This window comes from Grampus griseus (genome assembly GCF_964374135.1).
Source record: "Grampus griseus genome assembly, chromosome: 14".
Lineage (NCBI taxonomy): Eukaryota > Metazoa > Chordata > Mammalia > Artiodactyla > Delphinidae > Grampus > Grampus griseus.
In genome coordinates, this window is record NC_139008.1 from 19,079,213 (window position 1) to 19,101,105 (window position 21,893).

At 45.3% G+C, this 21,893-nt stretch overlaps 1 protein-coding gene and 1 pseudogene across 2 annotated transcripts in view; both read right to left on the minus strand.

The window, feature by feature from the left end:
* The window catches only part of LCMT1 (leucine carboxyl methyltransferase 1), a 53,363-nt gene extending 45,413 nt beyond the window's left edge, over positions 1–7,950 (minus strand). The window contains exon 1 of the mRNA XM_082671425.1: positions 7,704–7,950. Coding sequence (XP_082527551.1) covers positions 7,704–7,810 — 107 coding nt within the window. The 5' untranslated portion in view covers positions 7,811–7,950. The remainder of the gene's footprint in view (positions 1–7,703) is intronic.
* Positions 7,951–10,510: 2,560 nt separating this feature from the next.
* LOC309832264 (thyroid receptor-interacting protein 11-like) lies at positions 10,511–21,830 on the minus strand (annotated as a pseudogene). The gene is made up of 6 exons: positions 21,744–21,830; positions 20,217–20,961; positions 19,386–19,471; positions 17,449–19,199; positions 15,988–17,332; positions 10,511–10,524 (listed from the first exon to the last, which is right to left on the minus strand). The product of its transcript is annotated as a thyroid receptor-interacting protein 11-like (transcript).
* Between the last annotated feature and the right edge of the window lie 63 nt (positions 21,831–21,893).

The window sequence follows — 21,893 nt, forward strand, 5'->3', positions numbered from 1 at the left end:
TGGGAGTGGAAAGTACCTTGGCACCTGCCTTCAAAGTATTTCAGATCAAAATCTTAGCCCTGCTCTCTGGGGCATAGCTGTGAAGATGCAATCAGTGTGCTGGAGAGGCCAGGGCCCTCGGGAAAACGCTGGCTTTCCTGAGAGGTGATCCTGTGTCCTGCTTTCGTGACGGGGTAGCGGGGGACATCTGTCGATTCAGTTGAGAAATCAGATGAACTTCTATTATTTGCACAGTAGAATTTCAGCCTTACAGCCCCTGGTCTGGCTTCTAACACATACGGACCACTGAAAACCAGTTAAACAGAAAACCAGAATTTTTAAGACCTCATCAGAAAATATAATCTTGAGCATTTGCATTCGGGTCTAATCAATTTAGCCATCCGACAGATAATTATTGTGTGTCTACAATGCGAATGGCACTAAGGTAGACAGGTCCCTGCTTTGTGTTGTTTTCATTCTGGTCGAAGGGACAGACATTAAACAGCATGTCTGAACTACAACTGGGCTGATGACCACAAAGGAGACGCACGGAGTGTTACGAGAACATGGAACACAGGCTACATCTTGTCTGCAGGAGCCAAAAAGGCCTCCTGGAAGGAGCCACACCTGAGATAAGCCAAAAATCTTGGCGTCATCTTTGACTCCTCACCGTACATCCAATCCGTCAGTACATTCTATCAGCTTGACCTTCAGTGTATCCAGAATCTAACGGATTCCCAGCACCTCCACCGCTACCATCCTGAGCCAAGCCCCCAGCATCTCTGACTTGGGGTATTCTGAGAGCACATCTCCCTGCCTCCATGCTGCCCCCTACAGTCTGTTCTCACCAGAGACGCTGAAGGGATCCTGTTCAAACCCAAGTCACCTTTGTCTTCCAAGTCCCCCAGCGGCTCCCATCTCACTCAGAGTGAAAGCTGAGTCCTTAAAAGAGCTCGTCTCCCCCTCACTCAGCCGGCCTTGCAGCTCCTGGGACAGGCAGGGCCAGCTCCTGCCTCACAGGGCCTTTGTACTCTGCCTGGGACATTGCTTCCCCAGAAGTCCATCCTCAGGGCTCCCTCCCTCCCCAGCACTGACCTTCTCGATGGGGCCGTCCCTGGCCATCCCGGCTCACGTGGCCTTCCAACATTCCTACAGCATCGCCCACCATCTCACGTGCCAGATATGTTGCTCGTTTGCTTCCTGGCTGCTTCCTCCACTGGAATACATGCCCCATGACAGCTCCGTTTTTGTCTGTTTCATTCACTTCTGCATCCACACTAGAACAGGGTCTCCATAAACTGAGCACGGTCTCAATAACGAATATCAAATGAAGGCATCAGTCTGAGGGATGACATGGAGCTGATCAGACAAGGAAGGGTGGGAGAAAGCATTTCGGGAGGGAATGGCCGGCTGAAAGGCCCCAGGAAAGACAGGAACAGGTCTCGCCCGAGGAACTGAGAGGACGGTGGCGAGAAGGAAAGAGCTGGGGGAAGCAAGATTGGAGGAGCCAGACAGAGCACGCAGGGCCGGGCGGACCATGTGAGAAACGTCGCTCTTTTTCTAACAGCAACAAGAAGCCATTAAACTAGGGAGTGACAAGGTCCCATGTGCCTTCTGCAAACCTCTGGCTTCAGTGTGAGAACTGGACTTGGGGACGTAAGCATGCTTGGGGAGCTCAGTTGGCAGATGGGTGTCACGGCTCAGACCACGGATGACCTGAGCGTGGACTGAGACGGCAGCCGCAGAGGTGGAGGAAAGGAGGTAGATTCCAGAAACATTTTGCAGACACAATCTAAGGTCTCGGTGATTGATTCATAGATTCAAATTCATAGATGAATTTCACTCACAGGGGGTAAGTGAAAGGGCAGCTCCACGATGACTCCTACCTTTTTTACTCTAACTGAGGGGACAATGGCATCACCCACTGAGTTGCGAGGGTGGGGTGGCGTGGAGGAAAATTCGGGAAGGTGATCTTGAGTGCAGTTTTGGAAATAATGAATTTGAGATCATTCTGAGAAATCCAAATGGAGATTTTCAGCTGGCAAGGATCAGATCCAGGGTAGCGTGATCAGATCAGGAAAGGTGAGGCGTGTCGCTATTTATCTTGTGGCTGACGGAGAATCAAAAAGTTTCAAGTAGCAAAGTGACAGGATAAGATTTGTGATTCTGAAAAAATCACCCTGGCCACGGCATAAACACTTGGACAGGGGAGATGGCCAGACTAGAAGCAGGTAGAACAATAAGGACGTGTTGCAACAGATCAGGTGAGCGAGGGCTGTGGCCGTCGGGAAGGAAAAGGGAACAGACTTTCCCTTTGTCACCAGCCCATCTGCTGCACAGCTGCTGGGGATTTTTCTAAAACACAAACCCAGATCATGTCAGTTCCCCAACTTGAAAGCCCTTGGGACCTTCCCCATTCTGTTCTCTGACAACCTCTCCAGAATTCACTCTTGCTACCCAGCGCCCATCCAAGGTCAAGTTCCCCTAACACTTCCCCTAAGAGCTTTGATCTCTATGTTCTTTGGCTCCTGCTCTTTTCTTCTGCCTGGTAAACACCTATTCGCCTTTTTAAGACTCACCTCTCCTCCCCTGTGAAAATAAGAAAACCAGTGCTGACCGCTAGGAGTTGGCCTGGTACCACGAGCCAGGCTTCACTGCAGTTAGATGCTTGCCTGGTGCTCACAGAGGCCACGCTGTCCTACTGTTGGACAGAAACAATCTCGCAGGACCAGCAGCACAAGGTCGCACTACAACAGCGACGAATTGAGACAAAACAGGACCCCTTCATAATTTTGTCTAACAGACAAAACCAAGGTAGGTCATCATGCCAGCCACAGGTCCCAAACACTCCTCTCTCCTGGCTGAGATGAGCAACTGTGGCTTCTTTACGAATCACAGAGTGACTCTAGAAAAGTCAGACACACCTCCTCCTAGAAAAGACTGAGCTACCCAATCACAAAATTGTCCCCGCCTCCTGTGAGCACCCAATCCCGGGCAAATCTCTGCTTCCTTGAACCCTCCCCCAAATTACCCAACTGAAGCCCAAATCCTGTAAGTTCTTTCTAACACCCCTTACGGATAGGCCCCAAAGCTCCCTTAACTTAAAAAGAGCCTCCTATTTTAACTCAGGGATTTCATCCGCTTTCCCAAGATTAATAACTTTAAAGTTTCAAATTCATAGATGAAAAAGAAAACTTCCCACTGGCTGGAAAATAAGGCAATTCTAAAATAAAATGTCTGTCAACTTTTTTTTTTTTTTTTTTTTTGCGGTACGCGGGCCTCTCACTGTTGTGGCCTCTCCCGTTGCGGAGCACAGGCTCCGGACGCGCAGGCTCAGCGGCCATGGCTCACGGGCCCAGCCGCTCCGCGGCATGTGGGATCTTCCCGGACCGGGGCACGAACCCGTGTCCCCTGCATCAGCAGGCGGACCCTCAACCACTGCACCACCAGGGAAGCCCTCTATCAACTTTTTAATGTTTCATTTTTATTACGAATTTTACACTCAAAACACTGGAGAATAGGAAAGTGAGCTAGCCAGAGAATCACGCTGGAATGAGCTGGTCCTGTAAGGGCACAGGAGAGGCTGGCTGACACGAAATCCCAGCAGTACGAAGCCACCCTGCTGTGTGATTTCTACCACCAGTATTCCGGGCGAAAACGGAGAGTCTGGTTCAACCAAGGTCTGGGTTTACTAGGATTAAGGGCAAGGGAAATAAAGCCATTGCCAAGAGAACTACTGAAGGATTGGCTATGAACTCGAAGCTCAGTTAAGAGGTAGCAGCCTACATGGAAGTGTCTAAAGGCTGGAGAAAACCATGGAGGTCCTGAGGAGAAAGATGCTGAGGGCAGAGCAGAAACAACTGATCAAGCGTGCTGGAAAGAAGAGACTGGGGTTGAAGGGCGCTGCACTGTTCATCTGTGAGGTGGTGCATGCAGCACCGGGATGGAAATCCAGGGGATCGTGGCGGGAACGGTGACAGAGGTGGATGAGCAGAGGTAATCACTGCAGATGAGGTGTTCAAGAAAATAAGCGTTCCCGCGTGAACACTGGGTCCTCCACATGCACGCTAGGAAGTCAACTAGGATGATGGCAAGAACTGAGGCAGAGAGGAAGGCCTGTGGGCCAGATACCCAAGTCATCAATGAATTAGGTGAATAACCAGCAGAAGGTAAAAAACAGTAATATGGAGGAGAGGATGCTGGGGACGTGGGTCTCAAAGAAATGGGGTGAGGGGACAAAGAGCAGTGAGGACACAAATTCTGATCCTCCTGATTCTAGGATATCCAGGGTGTGAGAAAACAGAGGCATAACTTGGCTTCAAGAAAAGGATATCCCCAGGGAAGGGCCGGCGTCAATACAAAGAGAGGGACGGAATGACTAAAGAGAGGCTAAGGAAATAGAGGTGGGGGATGATTATGGAGTGGTAATTTCAGAGGGCACAGTGGGGGCTGCAGGAGGGGTGCGATCAAGGGTAAAAATGAGTGGGGAACTGACTTAGGGGCACAGCATGATGGGGAAGATAAGGAGGACTGGGGAGTGGGGTGAGTTAGCCATCCTGGTAAGTGCACTATAGATAGCTGTTGAATCAAATGGGAGTTATTAGGCATAAACCTAATATATCCAATCAGAAGCGTTCTAACTGTTGGACTGTAGGAGTGACGGAGTCTGTGGTGATGACGATGATGATGATGATTTGGTGACAATGGGGCAGTGATGATGACAACAACTACCAATTGTGAACACCTACCGTGTGTCAAGCACTCTTGGAAGCACGCCACATTTAAGCCTCACAACAACCCTCTGAGACCGATAACAGCATTATTATCTGCAGAGGGGCTCTAAACCAAAAGGAGGGAGCAAATTAAAACAGAAATAACAGAATTGTAGGAGCCCTGGGGAGCTAATCGGCTTTTTGAACATTATTTTAGGGATCTTACAGCTGTAACTCATGGCAGCAGGAACCAGCATGACCCACAGCTATTTCAGTAACTTCAAACAAATAATATTCAGACTGGAGGAAAAATCAAAATAACAATAAGAATTTATTGAAGGGTTCACTTCGTGCCAGATCCTGTGCTAACCTTTGCATGGATTATCTCATTTAATCCTCATATCTAAAAGGCAAGTTACCATTATTATCCCCATTATAAAGATAAGAAAACTAAGGCAGAAAGAGAGTAACAGGCCCACAATTCACACAAAGAATTCCTATTTAATAAGATGACTTCTTGACAAGACTTAAGGGTTTCATATGTTACAGTGAAGGTGCAGGTCACAGTATCAACAGAACTTGAAAGTTATTAAATCCTGCAAAATATCTTAAAACATTAACTTATGGATTCTCACCATCTCTTTGCGTGTTTTTTCCAGATGAGAGAAAACCCAGTGCAAAAAAAGCTTTGATGAAGTGCATCCAGATGGCAAACATGTCTGGTTTTTACGGCCTGGGAACCTACCCCAGAAGATTCTGATTCAGTGGATCTAGAGTCGGCCCTGAGTATCTGCGTTTCTTTTAAAAGCTCCAAAGGCTCTGCTGGTGTGCAGTTTGGGCTGGGAACTACTGCCTTAGATTCTCTGCAGTTCCAAATCCAAACTTCCCCTATGACGTTGAGATGTCTGAAGACACCAAGGGCATTGGAAACTGAGGCAGAGAAGAGGTGAAATTATAAAAACCATCCAACAGAGAGCCAAGGAAAGGCATGCTCTGGTTATACTATTTCTCTGTACTTTTGTGTCTGAACTATTTCCTAGCTAATTTGCTTTATTTTCTTAAATTAATTTTTATTGTACTTGATTTACAATGTTGTGTTAGTTTCTGCTGTACAGCAAAGTGAATCAGTTACACATATACATATATCTACTCTTTTTTAAGATTCTTTTCCCATAGAGGTCATTACAAAGTATTGAGTAGAGTTCCCTGTGCTAGAGAGTAGGTTCTTATTAGTTATCTATTTTATATATAGTACCTAATTTGCTTTATGTAGGCAAGTTGGCCAAAAATGTTACCAACAAATATTAAATGAGCCAAGTATTACCAATAAATATTAAGTAAACCTAGCCCTAACGTGCTACTGAAAAGTATTTTATTTCTCTCTGGTAATTCTGACGGCACTTCTGATTCTCTTAGCAAACAGCAGTCAAATATGAGAAAAATTGCTTCTAATTCAATAATGCTACGGATGTGGTCAACAGAGATCAAAAGCTGGAGAAGAAATACAGTTGGGTATAATTCATTTAAGCTCACAAATTTCACCAGGGACTGCCTTCAAGCCTTTAATACTTATGAATGTATTTATCTATTTATTTAATCAACCACCACTAACACGTACTACACGCCAGACACTACACTAAGTGCTTTACTAATATTTAATATCATTTCATCTTTACAAGCACCTATGAAGTGGGTATTATTTTCATCCCCACTTTACAGATCAAGAGACTGAGACACAGAGTGATTTAGTAACCTGCCCAAGTTCACGCAGCTAGTGAATGGCCCATCTTGACAGTCTGGCTCCAGAGTCCATGCTCTGAATCACTATGCTTAGTCTCCAAGACCTACAAAAAGTTCAAACCTTAACCCAAAACTTGTTTTCCCCACCAGGTCCCTACAAGGCCGCAGCTTCCAAGGCATTCATTCAGTTCCTCAAACAGTCCATACTCCTTCCTTGACCTGCCTGAACACCCTCCTATATCCCTATTTTCTTTCTTTTTTAAAGTCATCTGTTCTCAGCTCAAACATTATCAACTAAATTTCAAACTCTAATGGCGCACTGTATTTCTCAGCATTAAACACAAAATTGTAATTATATTACTTCCTGGGTAATTATTTGCTTCCTGTCTTTTCCAACTAGGGGGTGAGTTCAGACACCATGTCAATCTTCTTCATGGGTTCTCAATCACTGAATACCCACCAACCAGACAAAAGGAAATAAGCTCTCCATAATTTGGGTTTTCTTTTTTTGTTTTTGGCCACGCTGCCAGGCTTGTGGGATCTCAGTTCCCTGACCAGGGACTGAATCCGCGCCCTTGGCAGTGAAAGTGCAGAGTCCTAACCACTGGACCGCCACGTAACTCCCTCAATAATTTTTGTTGAATGAATGAATGAGTGGCATACACTCAAGTCTCATGCTTTCTTTTTCCTGCTTTCTGGTACGTGACACATACCTGTGCTCGCAACGGCCCCCCACATAGCCCCCACTACACCCGCAAAAGTGCAGACTCCAATAGCACACAGGAAAGCTCTCTGGAAAATACTGGCTCTGCACACAAATATTATGTGACCCTGGACAGGTCATTTCCCCCCTTAACTGACCTGAGTTTCAGGTGCACAATGGGGATCACGCCAAGTCCCAATGGAATGTAACCTACAAAAGAGGGAGAACCTGCACTTCTCCCCATAACCTATCAAAACTGTAGTTATTACTCGCTTCAAGTGTGTTTCCAGCAAGACCCTGGCTCCGAGAAGGCCAAGTCCACGTCTGCCTGGTTCAGCGCCGTATCCCAGGCACGGTACCCGCGGGCTTGTACCGTGCCTGGCCCACAGCAAAAATTAGATAATTATGAGTTAAGTAGATGAATGCCTGCTCTGAGCATTTCACAGATGTCGCACGAGTTGACGGGTGACTTCTGGCGTAAAAGCGTATTCCTTAGACACAGGCCCGCCTCCCACCTAGGCCCCAGCCCCCCGGAGATGCCAGCCCCTAACCCCACGCCAGGCAGTCACCTCTTGCATATAGAAGCATCTTCGCAAGTGCCGCGCACGCCCTCGTCGTCCGTGTCGGTAGGGGAAGAACAGGTGGTGAAAGAGGGCCTCCTCAGGCTAGTGGCCATGGGCGTGAAGGTGTCGGGGTGCTGCGTCCACCGGTGACATGGAAGCGGGGTCGACGGACGCCGGGAAAATGAGCGAGCCCCGGACAAGGTAGTAGAGACGGACTGGGTTCTACAAGGCTCACCTGGCGCGGCTCAGTGACGCCGCCCACGGCGGCTGCCCCAGCAACCTGCCCGCTGATTAGATCCTTTGCGAAGACGCTCATTGGACAATTTCCCCGCCCCATCAGCCCATGGAGGTGCCCATTGGACAACTCCCTTGGCCCCGCCCACATAACCCGGAAGTACCCGGAGGGAGAAAGTAAACTGAAATTGACGTAAGAGGGCACCGCAATGCTCTCCGGGAATTGTAGTCTTAGGGGCTTTGAGAGGCCCCTGCGTTTCTTTTCTTCTTTTTTTTTTTTCGCGGTACGCGGGCCTCTCACTGTTGCGTCCTCTCCCGCTGCGGAGCACAGGCTCCGGACGCGCAGGCTCAGCGGCCATGGCTCACGGCCCCAGCCGCTCCGCGGCATGTGGGATCTTCCCGGACCGGGGCACGAACCCGTGTTCCTTGCATCGGCAGGCGGACTCCCAACCACTGTGCCACCAGGGAAGCCCCGCCACAGGGTTTCTTATTGCTAGTCACGAAATTTTATAACTGTAGTTAACTCAGAGCGGAAGAGCTGGAAGGATTCTCAGCACTGGGGCAAAGGGCAGAGAATCCAGACAGAAAAACAAGTGTCAGTGTTACAGTCAGTTGGGGCTCAGTCTCATTCAGAAATTGAACAAGTATTTACTGAGTGCCGACTCTACCCCAGGAACTGGGCGAAGAGCTTTGCACACATAATCGCCTTTGAAATGTTGTGGGGGAAGGAATATGTGGAAAACGAATACAATGGAAAACTATGTAGCAGTGAAAATGAACGAACTAGAGTTACCAGTTACAAGCATCAGTGTCTGAATTTCAAAAACATGATATTCGGTGAAAGAAGAAATAGATAACATTTTTGTAAAGTTCAATCCAAGCAAAACTAATGTTATTTAGAAAAACAACATATATGGTAATAATATACAGAAAAGTAAAGGAATGAGTGGAGAAAAACAGAAGTTAGGCTCCTTGTGACCTTTAGGGAGGAGGGTAGGACACTCCTCCAGGGAAACGAAATGGGGAAGGGGTATATAGACACTTCAATAATTTTTTTTTAATTTTTATTTATTAATTTATTTATCTATGGCGGTGTTGGGTCTTCGTTTCTGTGCGAGGGCTTTCTCTAGTTGCGGCGAGCGGGGGCCACTCTTCATCGCGGTGCGCGGGCCTCTCACTATCGTGGCCTCTCCCGTTGCGGAGCACAGGCTCCAGACGCGCAGGCTCAGTAACTGTGGCTCACGGGGCCAGCTGCTCTGCGGCATGTGGGATCTTCCCAGACCAGGGCTCGAACCCGTGGCTCCTACATTGGCAGGCGGATTCTCAACCACTGCGCCACCAGGGAAGCCCCAACTTCAATAATTTCTAAAGCTGAGGTAGGTTCACGTGTGTTTGTTTCACTATGATACATATTCAAGATATTCATATATTGTGTACTAGACTTATTATAAAACATTTTCTTTTCTTTTAACTTTTTTTTAATTTTTGGCTGCGTTTAGTCTTTGTTGTTGCACGCGGGCTCTCTCCAGCTGCAGCGAGCAGGGACTACTCTTCGTTGCAGCGCACAGGGTGCGTGGGCTTCTCACTGCGGTGGCCTATCCTGCTGCAGAGCACGGGCTCTAGGCACGCAGGCTTCAGTAGTTGTGGCACACGGGCTTAGTTGCTCCGCGGCATGTGGGATCTTCCTGGACCAGGGCTCGAACCCGTGTCCCCCGCATTGGCAGGCGGATGCCCAACCACTGCGCCACCAATAAAACATTTTCTAACTAAAATTTTTAAAGTGTGTTTGCATGTTCCATTTCATTATCTGTCAGGAGCAGAGCATGGATATACTCAAACTTGAAGAACCTTGAGTCTTACACACGCACACACAGACACACACACACACACACACACACAAGCAAAGTAAACAAAGGACAACAAAAACCCAGTACACATATCTCGGGGCAAGATCAGTTATCAAATCCTTGCTTAGTATTCAGTGGAGGAACAAGAGCCCATTGATAACCAAAGTAGAAATGACAGTGGGGAAGGCTGAGGTTAGGGAGTTTTGCCAGGGGGAGTGGTGATGAGATGAAATACACCACTTTCTCTGAGTGATCCTTTGGCAAGAGGGTAATGCAAACCAGTGAACACGCATAGTCTCCCAACTTGGCAGTGTACACAGTCCATGGGTGTCAGTGGGCAAGAACAGTGGGTCCACAGCAAGCAGTAGTATAAGACATCAATTCCATAGGTCTGGATGGTGAGGCTGAGGGACTAGAAGAAGGTGGAGCCTTCTTCCTCTCTTGTTTGATGAGCAAAGAACATCTCTGATCTCTGCTGAGAGTTTGATTCAGAAAAACTGGTGCTTCAGAGGACTTTGGTCAGTTTTTCACTGAGGGGTCACCCCAGAGGCTTCCTGCAGGCAGGGGTAGCTCATTCCATTTGAGCTCCTGGTCAAGGCGCTGGAACTTTATGATACAGGAGTGGAATCTGGAAATGGCAAAGCTTAGCCATCTGAAGCTGCATAATACCTCCAAATATGAGACTACGCTGGGGTGGCCATGAACAACGTCCCAGCGAAAGTTCACTGACGATTAATCTGCATCCCCTGATAAAGTCAAGAAAAGAGAAACTAGAGTTTAAAAGTCCTGTTGAACATTAGTTAATATTGGGAGCAAATAGCTGGGCTCTAACCATGAAACTTCTCCCTGAGAGGCTAGAGTGGACGTTTGCCACTTTGGCTATTCAGTATTCTTTCTTCAATAACAACAACCAGAGTTTATTATGGAGAACCACATTCTCCTTTTAGTCCACATGGATCAGGTAAGGCTCTGTGCCTGACACTGGGGGTGGAACCTTACCAAGGCCTGGCCAATCATACACAAAATCACCCTAGCTACACTTCAAGAGTGTGTGTGTGATGTGGTGGTGGTGACCAGGTTGGTCCAATCAGAATGAATCCCAGGAGTTGAATGGAAGTTGTTAAGTCTATAAGAGCTCTCTTTTCTGGCAGACTTGAACCCGGGAGGCTGTACCTTTGAAGCTACTGAGGGCCATCTTGCTACCTTGTATAGCCTGAGAATTTTGCTATTGGGAAGGCTAATGTTGTCTGGAACACTATATGCTCAGTTAGGGGTGACCTGACTTTGCAGTGTGGGGCTGATGGGAAAATCAGCAGAGCCTGTGATGGATCAATCAGAAGAGGCTGAATTCAGAAAGATGAAATAAACACCTGCAGCTTTCATCCTGATCTGCGTGCACACTATCCCTCCCCGCCCATCACTACCTGGTAGAACCTCAATCAAATCATTGTCTTCCTTCTTGGCTGGTCCAGTTTTCTAAGTTTTTGGCCTGTGATTTCTTCACAAGCTTTCCATAGACAGCTATGGCCTGTTAAAAAGGCTATCTTTCCTGCTTTGAACTGCTTTTGCACGATTGTCAAAAATCAGTTGAGCAGGCTTCCCTAGTGGCACAGTGGTTAAGAATCTGCCTGCCGATGCAGAGGACATGGGTTTGAGCCCTGGTCCGGGAGGATCCTACATGCTGCAGAGCAACTGGGCCCGTGCGCCACAACTACTGAGCCTGCGCTCTGGAGCCTGCGCGCCACAACTACTGAAGCCCGCGCACGACGACTATAGAGGCCCGCATGCCTGGAGCCCGTGCTCCGCAACAGGAGAGGCCACCACAGTGGGAGGCCCGCACACTGCAGCAGAGAGTAGCCCCTGCTCGCCGCAACTGGAGAAAGCCCGCGTGCAGCAACGGAGACACAACACAGCCAAAAATAATAAATAAATAAATTTATTTTAAAAAATCAGTTGAGCATATTTTTGTGGGACTATTTCTGGATCCCTGTTCATTGATCTATGTGTCTATCCCTCTGCAAATACTACACAGTATTGGTTACTACAGCTATATAATAAGTTTTGAAATGGAGAGGACTGACTGCTCCCATTTTATTACTTTTTTCAAAACTATTTTAGCTATTTTAGTTCCCTTATCTTTCCATAAAATTTTAGAATAAACTTGCCTATATCTACAAAAAAAAAAGGCTTACTGGGTTTTGATATGAATTGCATTAAATCTATCAATTTTGGGAGAATTAACATGTTTACTATTCTTTGTCTTCCAATTCATGAACGTGGTATATCTCTGCATTTGTTTAGATCTTTGATTTCTTTTACCACTGTTGTAGAGTTTTCAGTATACAAGTCCTGGACATGTTTTGTTAGATTTACACTTAATTATTTTATTTTTATTAGTGACTGTAAATGTGTTTTACTTTTTGGTGTCCACATGTTCATTGCTAGTATCTAGAAATACAATTGATTGTTGTCTTTATTTTGAATCCTGTGACATTATTGAACTCAATTATTAGTTCAAGGAAGAAATACTTTTTAATAAATTCTTGTGGCATGAGGCCTGAAATTAAAATTCAATATTGAGAGCTGTCTTAACATCTAGTAAAATTGAGAGGGCCTCAAATGGTCTAACTGCAATTCCCCACTACCTCTTCTCCCACATGTGAGGTCCCCTAGCTATATGATCCTTCTTATCACAGGAACCAGACACAGTGCCTGTTTATTCCCGAGTAGCAGGCTTCAGTTCCCTATCAGCCCACTGAATTATCCAAACGAGCCCATCACACCCTCCTGTGGGAACCAGGGCTTGTCCCCACCCTCTTGTTACTACAAAGTCTGCCTCCCAAGCCCCTACTTGTTCACTCTGTTCCAAGTGTAATCCCCCACGTGGCCCTGCTTGGTGAGTGGTGTCCTCTCTTGGGCTGTGGGTAAATGTGACTTGTAAACTGCTGTTCATCCCATCTTTCAGTGTAGAACGTCATGTGTTCAGCCAATCCCATTAGTTTACGGAGGGAATCTCTCACTGATGGATTGAAGAATAGGTGAGTAAGACAATTGGCGTCACAAACAGGATGGTCTAACCTCAGCTGAGGACAGTTGGTCAGCTTTAACTACCAGCTCCTTTGCTACTTAACTGGTTTGTAAGGTAGCAGTTACTATCTGGGATGTAAGTACCAGTTGCTGGCCAGCTTGGGCTTTAGCTCCTGTTCTGTTATTTCAAATGGATGTTGCCATCTCTTCGCACCCTAATGTCTCATGCTTGCCAACAAGGCAAAAACTATTGTTCATTGACCGTATCCCAGATTGAGGTACCATCAAGGGTGCCTTGTATGTGATACGTGGTCTCTGAGGCTCCTACCTGAGACCAGTGACAACATAATGTCCTAACTGGTGGGTGTTTGAGTTCCACTGACTGGGCATGGGCTAGCTCTTTGGTCATTGTGTCTAGCCTGATAACCATCACTGGCTGCTTGGGGCAGCCATAGAGACTCTGTTTGGGAAGGTAACCCCCACCCCCACCCCCCCGCCAACCACAGTCCTGGGGATGACCCCTTGTGTTGTTTGCAGAAAGGAAGGAGGCCATGACCCCAGGAAGATTTAAGAATGGCCCCTTGGTTGCCTCCTGAGTCATTGCTGTTCAGGCAAAAGTAGTGACCTTGTCCATCTCTCCTGTGCTGCATCTTCCCTTGGAGCAAGTTGTGTGCTCTCCTTACTCCTAACGGTTTTGAGGTGCACATCCATGGCAGCCCATGGCCCGAGAACTGATGAAAAAAACAAAAGTGGGGGAAGGGCTTCCCTGGTGGCGCAGTGGTTGAGAGTCCGCCTGCCAATGCGGGGGCGCGGGTTCGTGCCCCGGTCCGGGAAGATCCCACATGCCGCGGAGCGGCTGGGCCCGTGAGCCATGGCTGCTGAACCTGCGCGTCCGGAGCCTGTGCTCCGCAGCGGGAGAGGCCGCGACAGTGAGAGGCCCACATACCGCAGAAAAAAAAAAAAAGTGGGAGGAAGGGGCATGGCAGGGCCCTTCACGGTGTGCTGCGCCTCCTGATTCTCTAGATCTATAGGCATAAAAACTTCCTCCAGGACAGTCATTTCTATATCTTTGTCTTACTATACCTGATTAAAACAAATCCTGGGTACCCTTGAAATACCTGGGATCCCACTAAATTTAAATATGGTAAATATTTTGCTATTATAGATTTGGCTACTAGGTTCCATTCAATGCCTATTTCAACATTCTCTCAGCCTGTTTGCCTTCACCTCCAAAGGGGCACAATACACTTTTACCTTGTTACCCACAGGGTAACTAAACAGCTCTGCTATCACACACTACCTTTGCAGACAAGATCTTAAATGCACCCACCTTTCTCCAGGAGTACAGGTATGACATTACCTTTGTGACATCCTCCTTTGCAGACGTTTGTTTGACACACTTGTTAAGGATACACGAGTCCACCATCTTTTAGTTCTGTCTGGGTTCTGGAGGCAACGTACTCCTGGTTTACAAATTTTACTTAAGCCCATTTATGCTGTTACTTTTAAATGAGCCCACCTTGAGTGGGGGTCCCTCCAACAACAGACTCTAGAATCTGTCTAAATTAAAATCAACAGGCACTCCCCTTAGTGCCCTCAGAGACTCCTTCAGTGAAGCGGCTTTAGCAACTTCCCCTCCTGCTTCCTGGAGTCTCTGGACTGCTCATGATGTCTGTAAGTTGTCCTTGGGCTTCTGATGCAAGAAACTGCCCTCCTTGGCCCTGCATCACATACCATCAGAGCAGGAATTTCTGGCCATGCACTGGGCTCTTCTGGAAATAGAGTCTCTCCCAAACCCCAAGCTTCCATACCCAACTGCCCATTATTCCTTGAGTCATGGAAGCAACACTCCCACAAGCTCAGTAGGGTTATCAAAGACTCCTTGCTACAGGGTGGAGCCAAACCTGAGCCCTCTAGCACATCCTACCTGTAGGTGGGTATGGCCTCCCGTCATCAGTCCATTGCCAGATACCATGGAGCTGGAAGATGTTCCCCTCCCCCAGACCCTTTGGGATCAACCAAGTGAACATCAATGAGTTCATATACTTTATGATGTTGAGGACCACGTCTCCCTCTTGGTCAAGTGCCAACTTCACTGCCTGGGGAAGGACTTCACCTACTCCTTAGAATTCTCAGTCATCACCAAGGTTTAAATTGATGTCAAGCTATCAAAGAGTCAATTGTGGTATAAAGCCGTGAAATCAAGATTCACTATTAAGCGTTGCCTTGACATCTGGCAAAATTAGAGAATAATATGCTCCGATATACATAAATCTGCATATATTTCTAAAAGGCCTGAGAGAATACAGATCACCAATGGAGTGGTTTCCCAGGCAATGAAAAGAGGAGTGGGACTTAGCCAGGAAAAGTGAATTTTAGTCTTTTTTTTTATTATTCAAACAGAAAGTCACAAAAATTATAATCATCCTCATCACGAACTTTCATTCTTAAAAATGTTATGCCTCTTGTACTTTTGGGCTGTTCACCCTTTTTCTTATATGAAGAGCATGCACTTGTGTATTCTATCATTTTGAACATTAACGCAAGTTAGTGTTTTAATTCCCCAAGATCTGCATAAGTACCTGCTCCTTGTAAAACATGAAAGCATTACAAAAACCATTTGAAGCGTCCCTTGATCAGCCTTCAACCCCACTCATGCCCTTTCTCACAAGAAGTAACCACTGTCTGAAGGTGGGTCAATATCTTTGAAGTCCTTAAAACACACTTTTTTTTAAGTATTCGTATTTTTATCAAGCAAAGTCAAAATACATGCCTTTTTCAGTGACTTGGTTTCTTAAAAGTGCCATGTTGTCTCTGGCTGAAGAATCATCTATGGCTTTGAAAGGTCTTTCCGCACAACTCCAGCCCTCTTGCCAGGTGACAGCAGCAAAGGTGTATATGTGGGCAAAACATCAGTAACAGCATTTAAAAGAAGATGCCCAGGGCTTCCCTGGTGGCGCAGTGGTTGGGAGTCCGCCTGCCGATGCAGGGGACACGGGTTCGCGCCCCAGTCCGGGAAGATCCCACATGCCGCGGAGCGGCTGGGCCCGTGAGCCATGGCCGCTGAGCCTGCGCGTCCGGAGCCTGTGCTCCGCAACGGGAGAGGTCACGGCAGTGAGAGGCCCGCGTACCGCAAAAAAAAAAAAAAAAAAAAAAAAGATCTATTTCTTCCTTTCTAATACCCAGAATGTTACCCATTATCTGTAGCACTTCATGACGTTGTTGTTTTGGTGTTTGAAAATACCCCAAGAAGAGGTTCCTCGTGAGGCTCTTGTCAACTTTTCCTTCTGTGTTACTTAGTAAGTTCATCAGTTTCTTCTGTACATCATCCAGCACTTCCTGTTGGACCTCATTTTGTTTTTTCAGATCTTTAATTTGTTCTTCCTTCAGAGTCAAGGCAGCATTCACTTTCTCCTGATGTCCTTGTGCCGATATTAGTTTTCCTTCTAGATTATCTGCAACTATTTCCATCCATTCTGCGACTACCATCCTCATGTTAGCTTAGCGCTTGTGCATACTACTTTTCTTGTTCTTGGGAAACAGAAAGCTGTAGCCAAATGTCATCTCTCTGCTTTGTGACAACATTCAGTTGTTCCTTCAACGACTCTATCTGCAAACTGGCTTGCTGATTTGCATTTTCCCTCGCATTGGAAGATAGAAGGAGCTTTTCCTCCAATGCGGTGACTTTCATTCTTAGTTTAGCTGCTCTGTCTTCTGCAGCCAAAGCTTCGTGGTTACGAGACACTTCTGATTCTACTGCGTGCTTATGCGATCTCTCTGGCTCCTGCTTTAAATGTAGTTCTTTGTCGTGTAAATGTTGAACCTCACTCTGGAGGGCACAGTTTTCTATTTGTTTCTGTTTCAATGCCAACATGGTCTCATTTCTGGCCTGTTGGAACATAACAGTCTTTTCTTGCATTGATGTAACTGCATTTAAAAACTGACTTAATTCCCCTGTCTTGCCGAGTTCTGTTTCTTTCAAAAGATACTCAAAAGCAAGCACCTTCTCCTTCATTGCAACGTATTCCAATTCTTGCTCTCTCCACATCATAGAAAACCACATCTTTGTCTCTTGATTTTGTTTCCTCTTCCCTAGATGTTTCTACTAATTTTTCATTTTCCTCTTTTAGTTTACACATATCCAGTTCAAAGTTGACGACTCTCTCCTTCAGGTTGATTACTCCCTGCCTCAAAAGTTCATTTTCACTCACTACATTAGTGAAATTTTCACTTAAAGAAAGTAATTCATCACTTTTTGCTTTGATTAAAAGCTCTTTTTCCTTAAGTAAGTTTTGCAAGTCATCTTGTTTCTCCCGTAGCTGCTTCATTTCTGAATCCATTTGTTCACGTCGTTTTCTTTCTAGTTCTGAACTGTCTGCAATGGAATCAATCTATGATTACCTTCCTGGAGTGCTCTAATGGTTGCATCTTTTTCCTCCGTTAATTTTCTTAACTCTTCTGTCTCTTCTTTGAGCAATTTAGAAGATTCACTCAATCCACCAGGTTTCATTGCCTTCAGAGAGGCTGCTGACTCGGATGTAAGTGATTCATTGGACTGTAGTAAAATAAGGTCAAACATCCCTAACAGAGTATCTTTGGTATTGCAAAGCTGCTCTAGGCTAAACTGCATTTGCACTACTTGCTTCTCCAAGTTTCTGAGTTTGATTTCATTCCCATCGTAAGTTTGATCAGGTCAGTATAGTTCATCTGTAGTTTAGAATTATTATCATTGTCAACTAAAACCCGTGCCTGAAGTTTTTGAAGCTCTGTCTGAAGATGGGGTGACCCACGCTGCATACTTTGTACGGTGGCCATCACGTGCTCTTTCTACTCTTCCATTATCTTAACTTGCTGTTTTAATTTATCACGTTCCTGTAGAAGCTCCTCAGACTGATCCATATTAACACCTCTCACTTCATCACCATTGCTGGACGTTTGCAGTATTGCCAGTAAAGTCTGACACTTCTGAGTTAAAGCATCACTTTCCATATCTTTTTCTCGAATGATGTGGGACAAATTCTGCATCGTTTCTCTAAACATATCCTGACCACTGCTTTCAAATCTGGTGGAGAGTTTTGTATTTGCATCTTTGAGTTTCATGAGGTCTGCTTCTTTGGCAACAATTATATCCACATCATTCTCAAGTTTTCTCTTTTAAGATTGCTGTTTTCCCTAGTCTTCTCATCTAAAACAGCTAATATTTGTTCTCTTTCCAAAGCAGAGGCTCACAATCGCTGTTGACTCTGTCCATTATCTTGGTCACTGGAGGAAGCTGAAGATACTTTCATGTGAAGACACAAATCTTTTTGCTGGATAAACTGCGTTAGTTTACCAATCTCACCTTTGGACAGCTGATCAATCTGTTCAGTTAAAAGGGTATTCTTTTCAATTAGAAGTTTAATCTCCAATTTTTGTTCTTTTATTCCTTGTACTGATCTTTCAGTTTCGGCTTTAGATAAGTCATGCTTTTCATTTCCGTTTTCTATATTAAGACTCTGAGCTTCTGTTACTTGAAAAGTATCAGAATGTTCTGTTGGCGTGTGCTGGAATTTTTCCAGTGGCTGGGTTTTGATTTGTTCTATTGCATTTTGCAAATTCTCCTTTTCCTCCCCTTTGGCCAAAAAGAGCTGATTGTGTTTAATATTCATTTGCTCATGTTGGTATTTGGAATTTTTCTGTTTCTGCTCTTGTAAAGATTGAAGTAGTTGCATTTTACTCTGGTTTTGATCTTCAATTATCTTTTGATGAGGTTTAACCTCAAGATTATCTTCAACTGTTCTCTCTTGAGATACCTCAGATTCTAGTTCTGTAACAGTGTCTAGAGTTTTAGGGTCAACCATAGGTGCGGTTTGACTGTGTTCTTCCCTCAGTCATTCCAATTCTTCTTTCAGGTGACTATTTTCTTCTTTCATGGATGCAAGCCTTGTATCTTTTTCCTCTATGGTTTGCTGTAAAATTTCCATTTTTCTTAAGGCTTGAGTATATTGATCTAACTTCTCCCAAAGCTGTGAACTTCCTTGAAGTTTTTCAATAAATTTTTTTTTCTCTCTTATGAGTTGTTTCAATTGCTTCTGCTCTTCTAAACTAGATGACAAAATTTCCTTAGTTTCTTTGTGCTCAGCAATCATCTGCTCAATATTCTTTTTGAGTTTTGATATTTCACAGTCTTTCTCTTGACTGAGTTTAATTAAACACTCATGCTCCAGCTGTAAGGCACAGCTGTCTGGGTTATCTGTATTTGACAGTTCTTTAATAGTTTGCTCATACTTCCTTTCTTCCAACAGTCTCTGTTCATCCTGAAAAAATTCTGCTTCTAACTGTCCTTTTTCCATTTTTAAATGAATTAAATTTTCTTTTTGCCCATCTAACTCTTTAGTAATGTTCACTTTATCATCTTCAAGTTAACGAACTCTCTTTTTCTCATATTCTAGATCTTGTTTTACTTTACCGATGATGCTGTCTCCTTCATCTTGTTGTTCTGTTTGCTGATCTTTCATCAAAACCACGTGCATTGTAGTTTTTGGTTTTTGCCTGTGCAACTCTCCTAACTCAGAAATCAGTAACTTCTTTTAAGTAGTACTCTCATTGACTTCTCCTTCTTTGATTTCCCAGTCACACCTTAAATGATGTACTTCTGAATCCGAATCCATGTCTCCTGTAGCTGTTCTTTTAATGAGTTCATATTCATTGCTCAATTTGACAAGTGATCATTGAAGTTCTTCCTTTTCTTTATTTAATAATGAATTTTCTTTTTCTAAAACTTGGACTCATTTTTGAAGTTTCAGGTTCTCTTCCATGAGATCTTTATCCTGCTTTAAGCTACTCAATCACATTATTTCATTTTCAGCAACAGACAGTGGCTGTTGCTATCTGGACACTTCTTCCAGTGATGTACTCTGTGGAAGAACTTTTTCTTTTTCTGTCACAGCATCACTCCACTTCCTAAGAGAAGGTTGCAACTCACCTTCTTCAGTTCTTTCGTTCATTTCATTTATCTGGTCTTGTTCTCTAATGAAAGCATCCCTTTCCTTTTCTACAGAAGATAATTTTTTTTAAAGATATTTTACTCTAATCTCAAGTCCTTTGATTTTTTTTGGTGGACTCTAGTTTTTCAGCTGCTAGGACTTCAATAGCTTTTTGCATATCATGAATCATTCCCTCATAGTCCTTTAATTGTTTGTTTGTTTGTTTGTTTGTTTTGCAGTACACGGGCCTCTCACTGTTGTGGCCTCTCCCTTTGCGGAGCACAGGCTCCGGACGCGCAGGCTCAGTGGCCATGGCTCACGGGCCCAGCCACTCCGTGGCATGTGGGATCTTCCCAGACCGGGGCACAAACCCGCGTCCCCTGCATCGGCAGGCGGACTCTGAACCACTGCGCCACCAGGGAAGCCCCTTTAATTGTTTTTGATGCCTGCGACTTATTTCTGCCAGTTTCTGTTGATGAACTTCCTGCAACACTGCTATTTCAAGTTGATGGTCATCAATTTCCTTATTTAGATTCTGTTCAAATTCCTTGATGGTATTTTGCAGTTTGTAGATTTCATTTACATCAAAGCTATAGATCTAAATGAAATGCTGTAGACGTTTGAGCAAAATGTCTCCAATGGCTGACATCAGCCTCAAGTCTTAAAACTTCTTTTGACAATCTATTTATTTCTTGCTGTGACCAAATTAGGTCAGCAAAGTCCGTATCATCATTCTGGAAACCTAAAGCATGCTAATAGATATCATAACCCACTGAAGAGGGTACACGAGTTGAGGGCACGAGGCCATCCTCAAGATTTACTATCTGGGTGACTGACTGCACCTTTAGCAACTGATCCTTTAGCGCTATCTGCCTTGCTTTAAGAAGTTTGATTTCTACGTCTTTCTGGTGTAATTGATGTCTGTAACTTGCAGTTTGCTGCTTTCGTTGAAGCTCTGAGGCTTCATACTTCTTGTCTACATCACTAAAAAGATTCTAAGTCTCTCAGCCTCTGATTTTAAGACTGACTGAGAGTCTTCAACCTCCTCTGTTGTAGAGTCAGGTACTTCTACATTTTCAGCTCCCTTCCTCAGCACATCTTTTGTGAAACTAGAAATGTGGCCTGTGAAAGATGCCACAGTACCACCCACTTGCCCCAGGGAATGGCCTACAAGGAGCCAAGGCCACCAAACTAGGAGGACGTCAAAGCAGGTCATAGAACTGACCTGGTCCTCTCCGAAAAAAGTGTCCAGCACAGTCGGACAATCCCGCCAAGTGTCACTGCACTGCTGCCAGCGCGAGGTTAAGAATCAAAGCACAGTGAGGGGTTTCTAGGCAATGTGGGCTGCGAGGGCCCCTCAATGGCCACACCTGCCTGGCAACGCCCAGGCCTGGCCTGGGACATAACAAAGGGCCCGTCTCCAGTGACCTGTCCCCTCTCGGGCCTCTGTTCATCCATGACTTCCCAGCGCTGGAGTTGGGCTCTTCTCCTCTCCTTCCGTGATTTTCCCAGTGCCCTGCACCACCTCGGCCCCCTGGACGCGGCCACCATCACAGCCGCACTAAAGGTGCCATCTCTGAGCTCCTGTTCGTAGAAAACACACTTTGCCTCTGATTTTTTTTATATACGGAATGATATGCAAGGTAGAGTTTAATCAATAAAAGAAAAGCAGTACTAGAGTAATACTTTTTGAATAGGAGTAAAATATATTTAATTGCCTTTGACTTTTTTACTAAGTGGCATCACACTGTCCTGCAGCTTGTGAGTTTCACGCAACCATTTTTTTTCCTTAAAAAAATCGAGGTAAAATGTACATAGTGACACGCATCCCTCTTAAGAGTACAGATAGGTGCATTTTGACAAATGTCTACACCTGTGCATAAGTACGGCCCTGCTAAAGACTTTGAACATTTCCGTCGTCCCAAAGCTCCTTTTCGGGTCCACCTCGGCCCTCCTCCCTCAGTTAGCCCTGCCCGGGTGTCTAGTCCTGAAGATGAGTTTTGGCGGTTCTTGGACGGAGTCGCACCGTCTACACTCTTTGTGTCTGCTTTGTCCACCATGTGTTTGAGATCTAGTCTGGGAAGTGAGTTAAGTATCCCTCGGGCGGGCGATCGCTGAGCGAA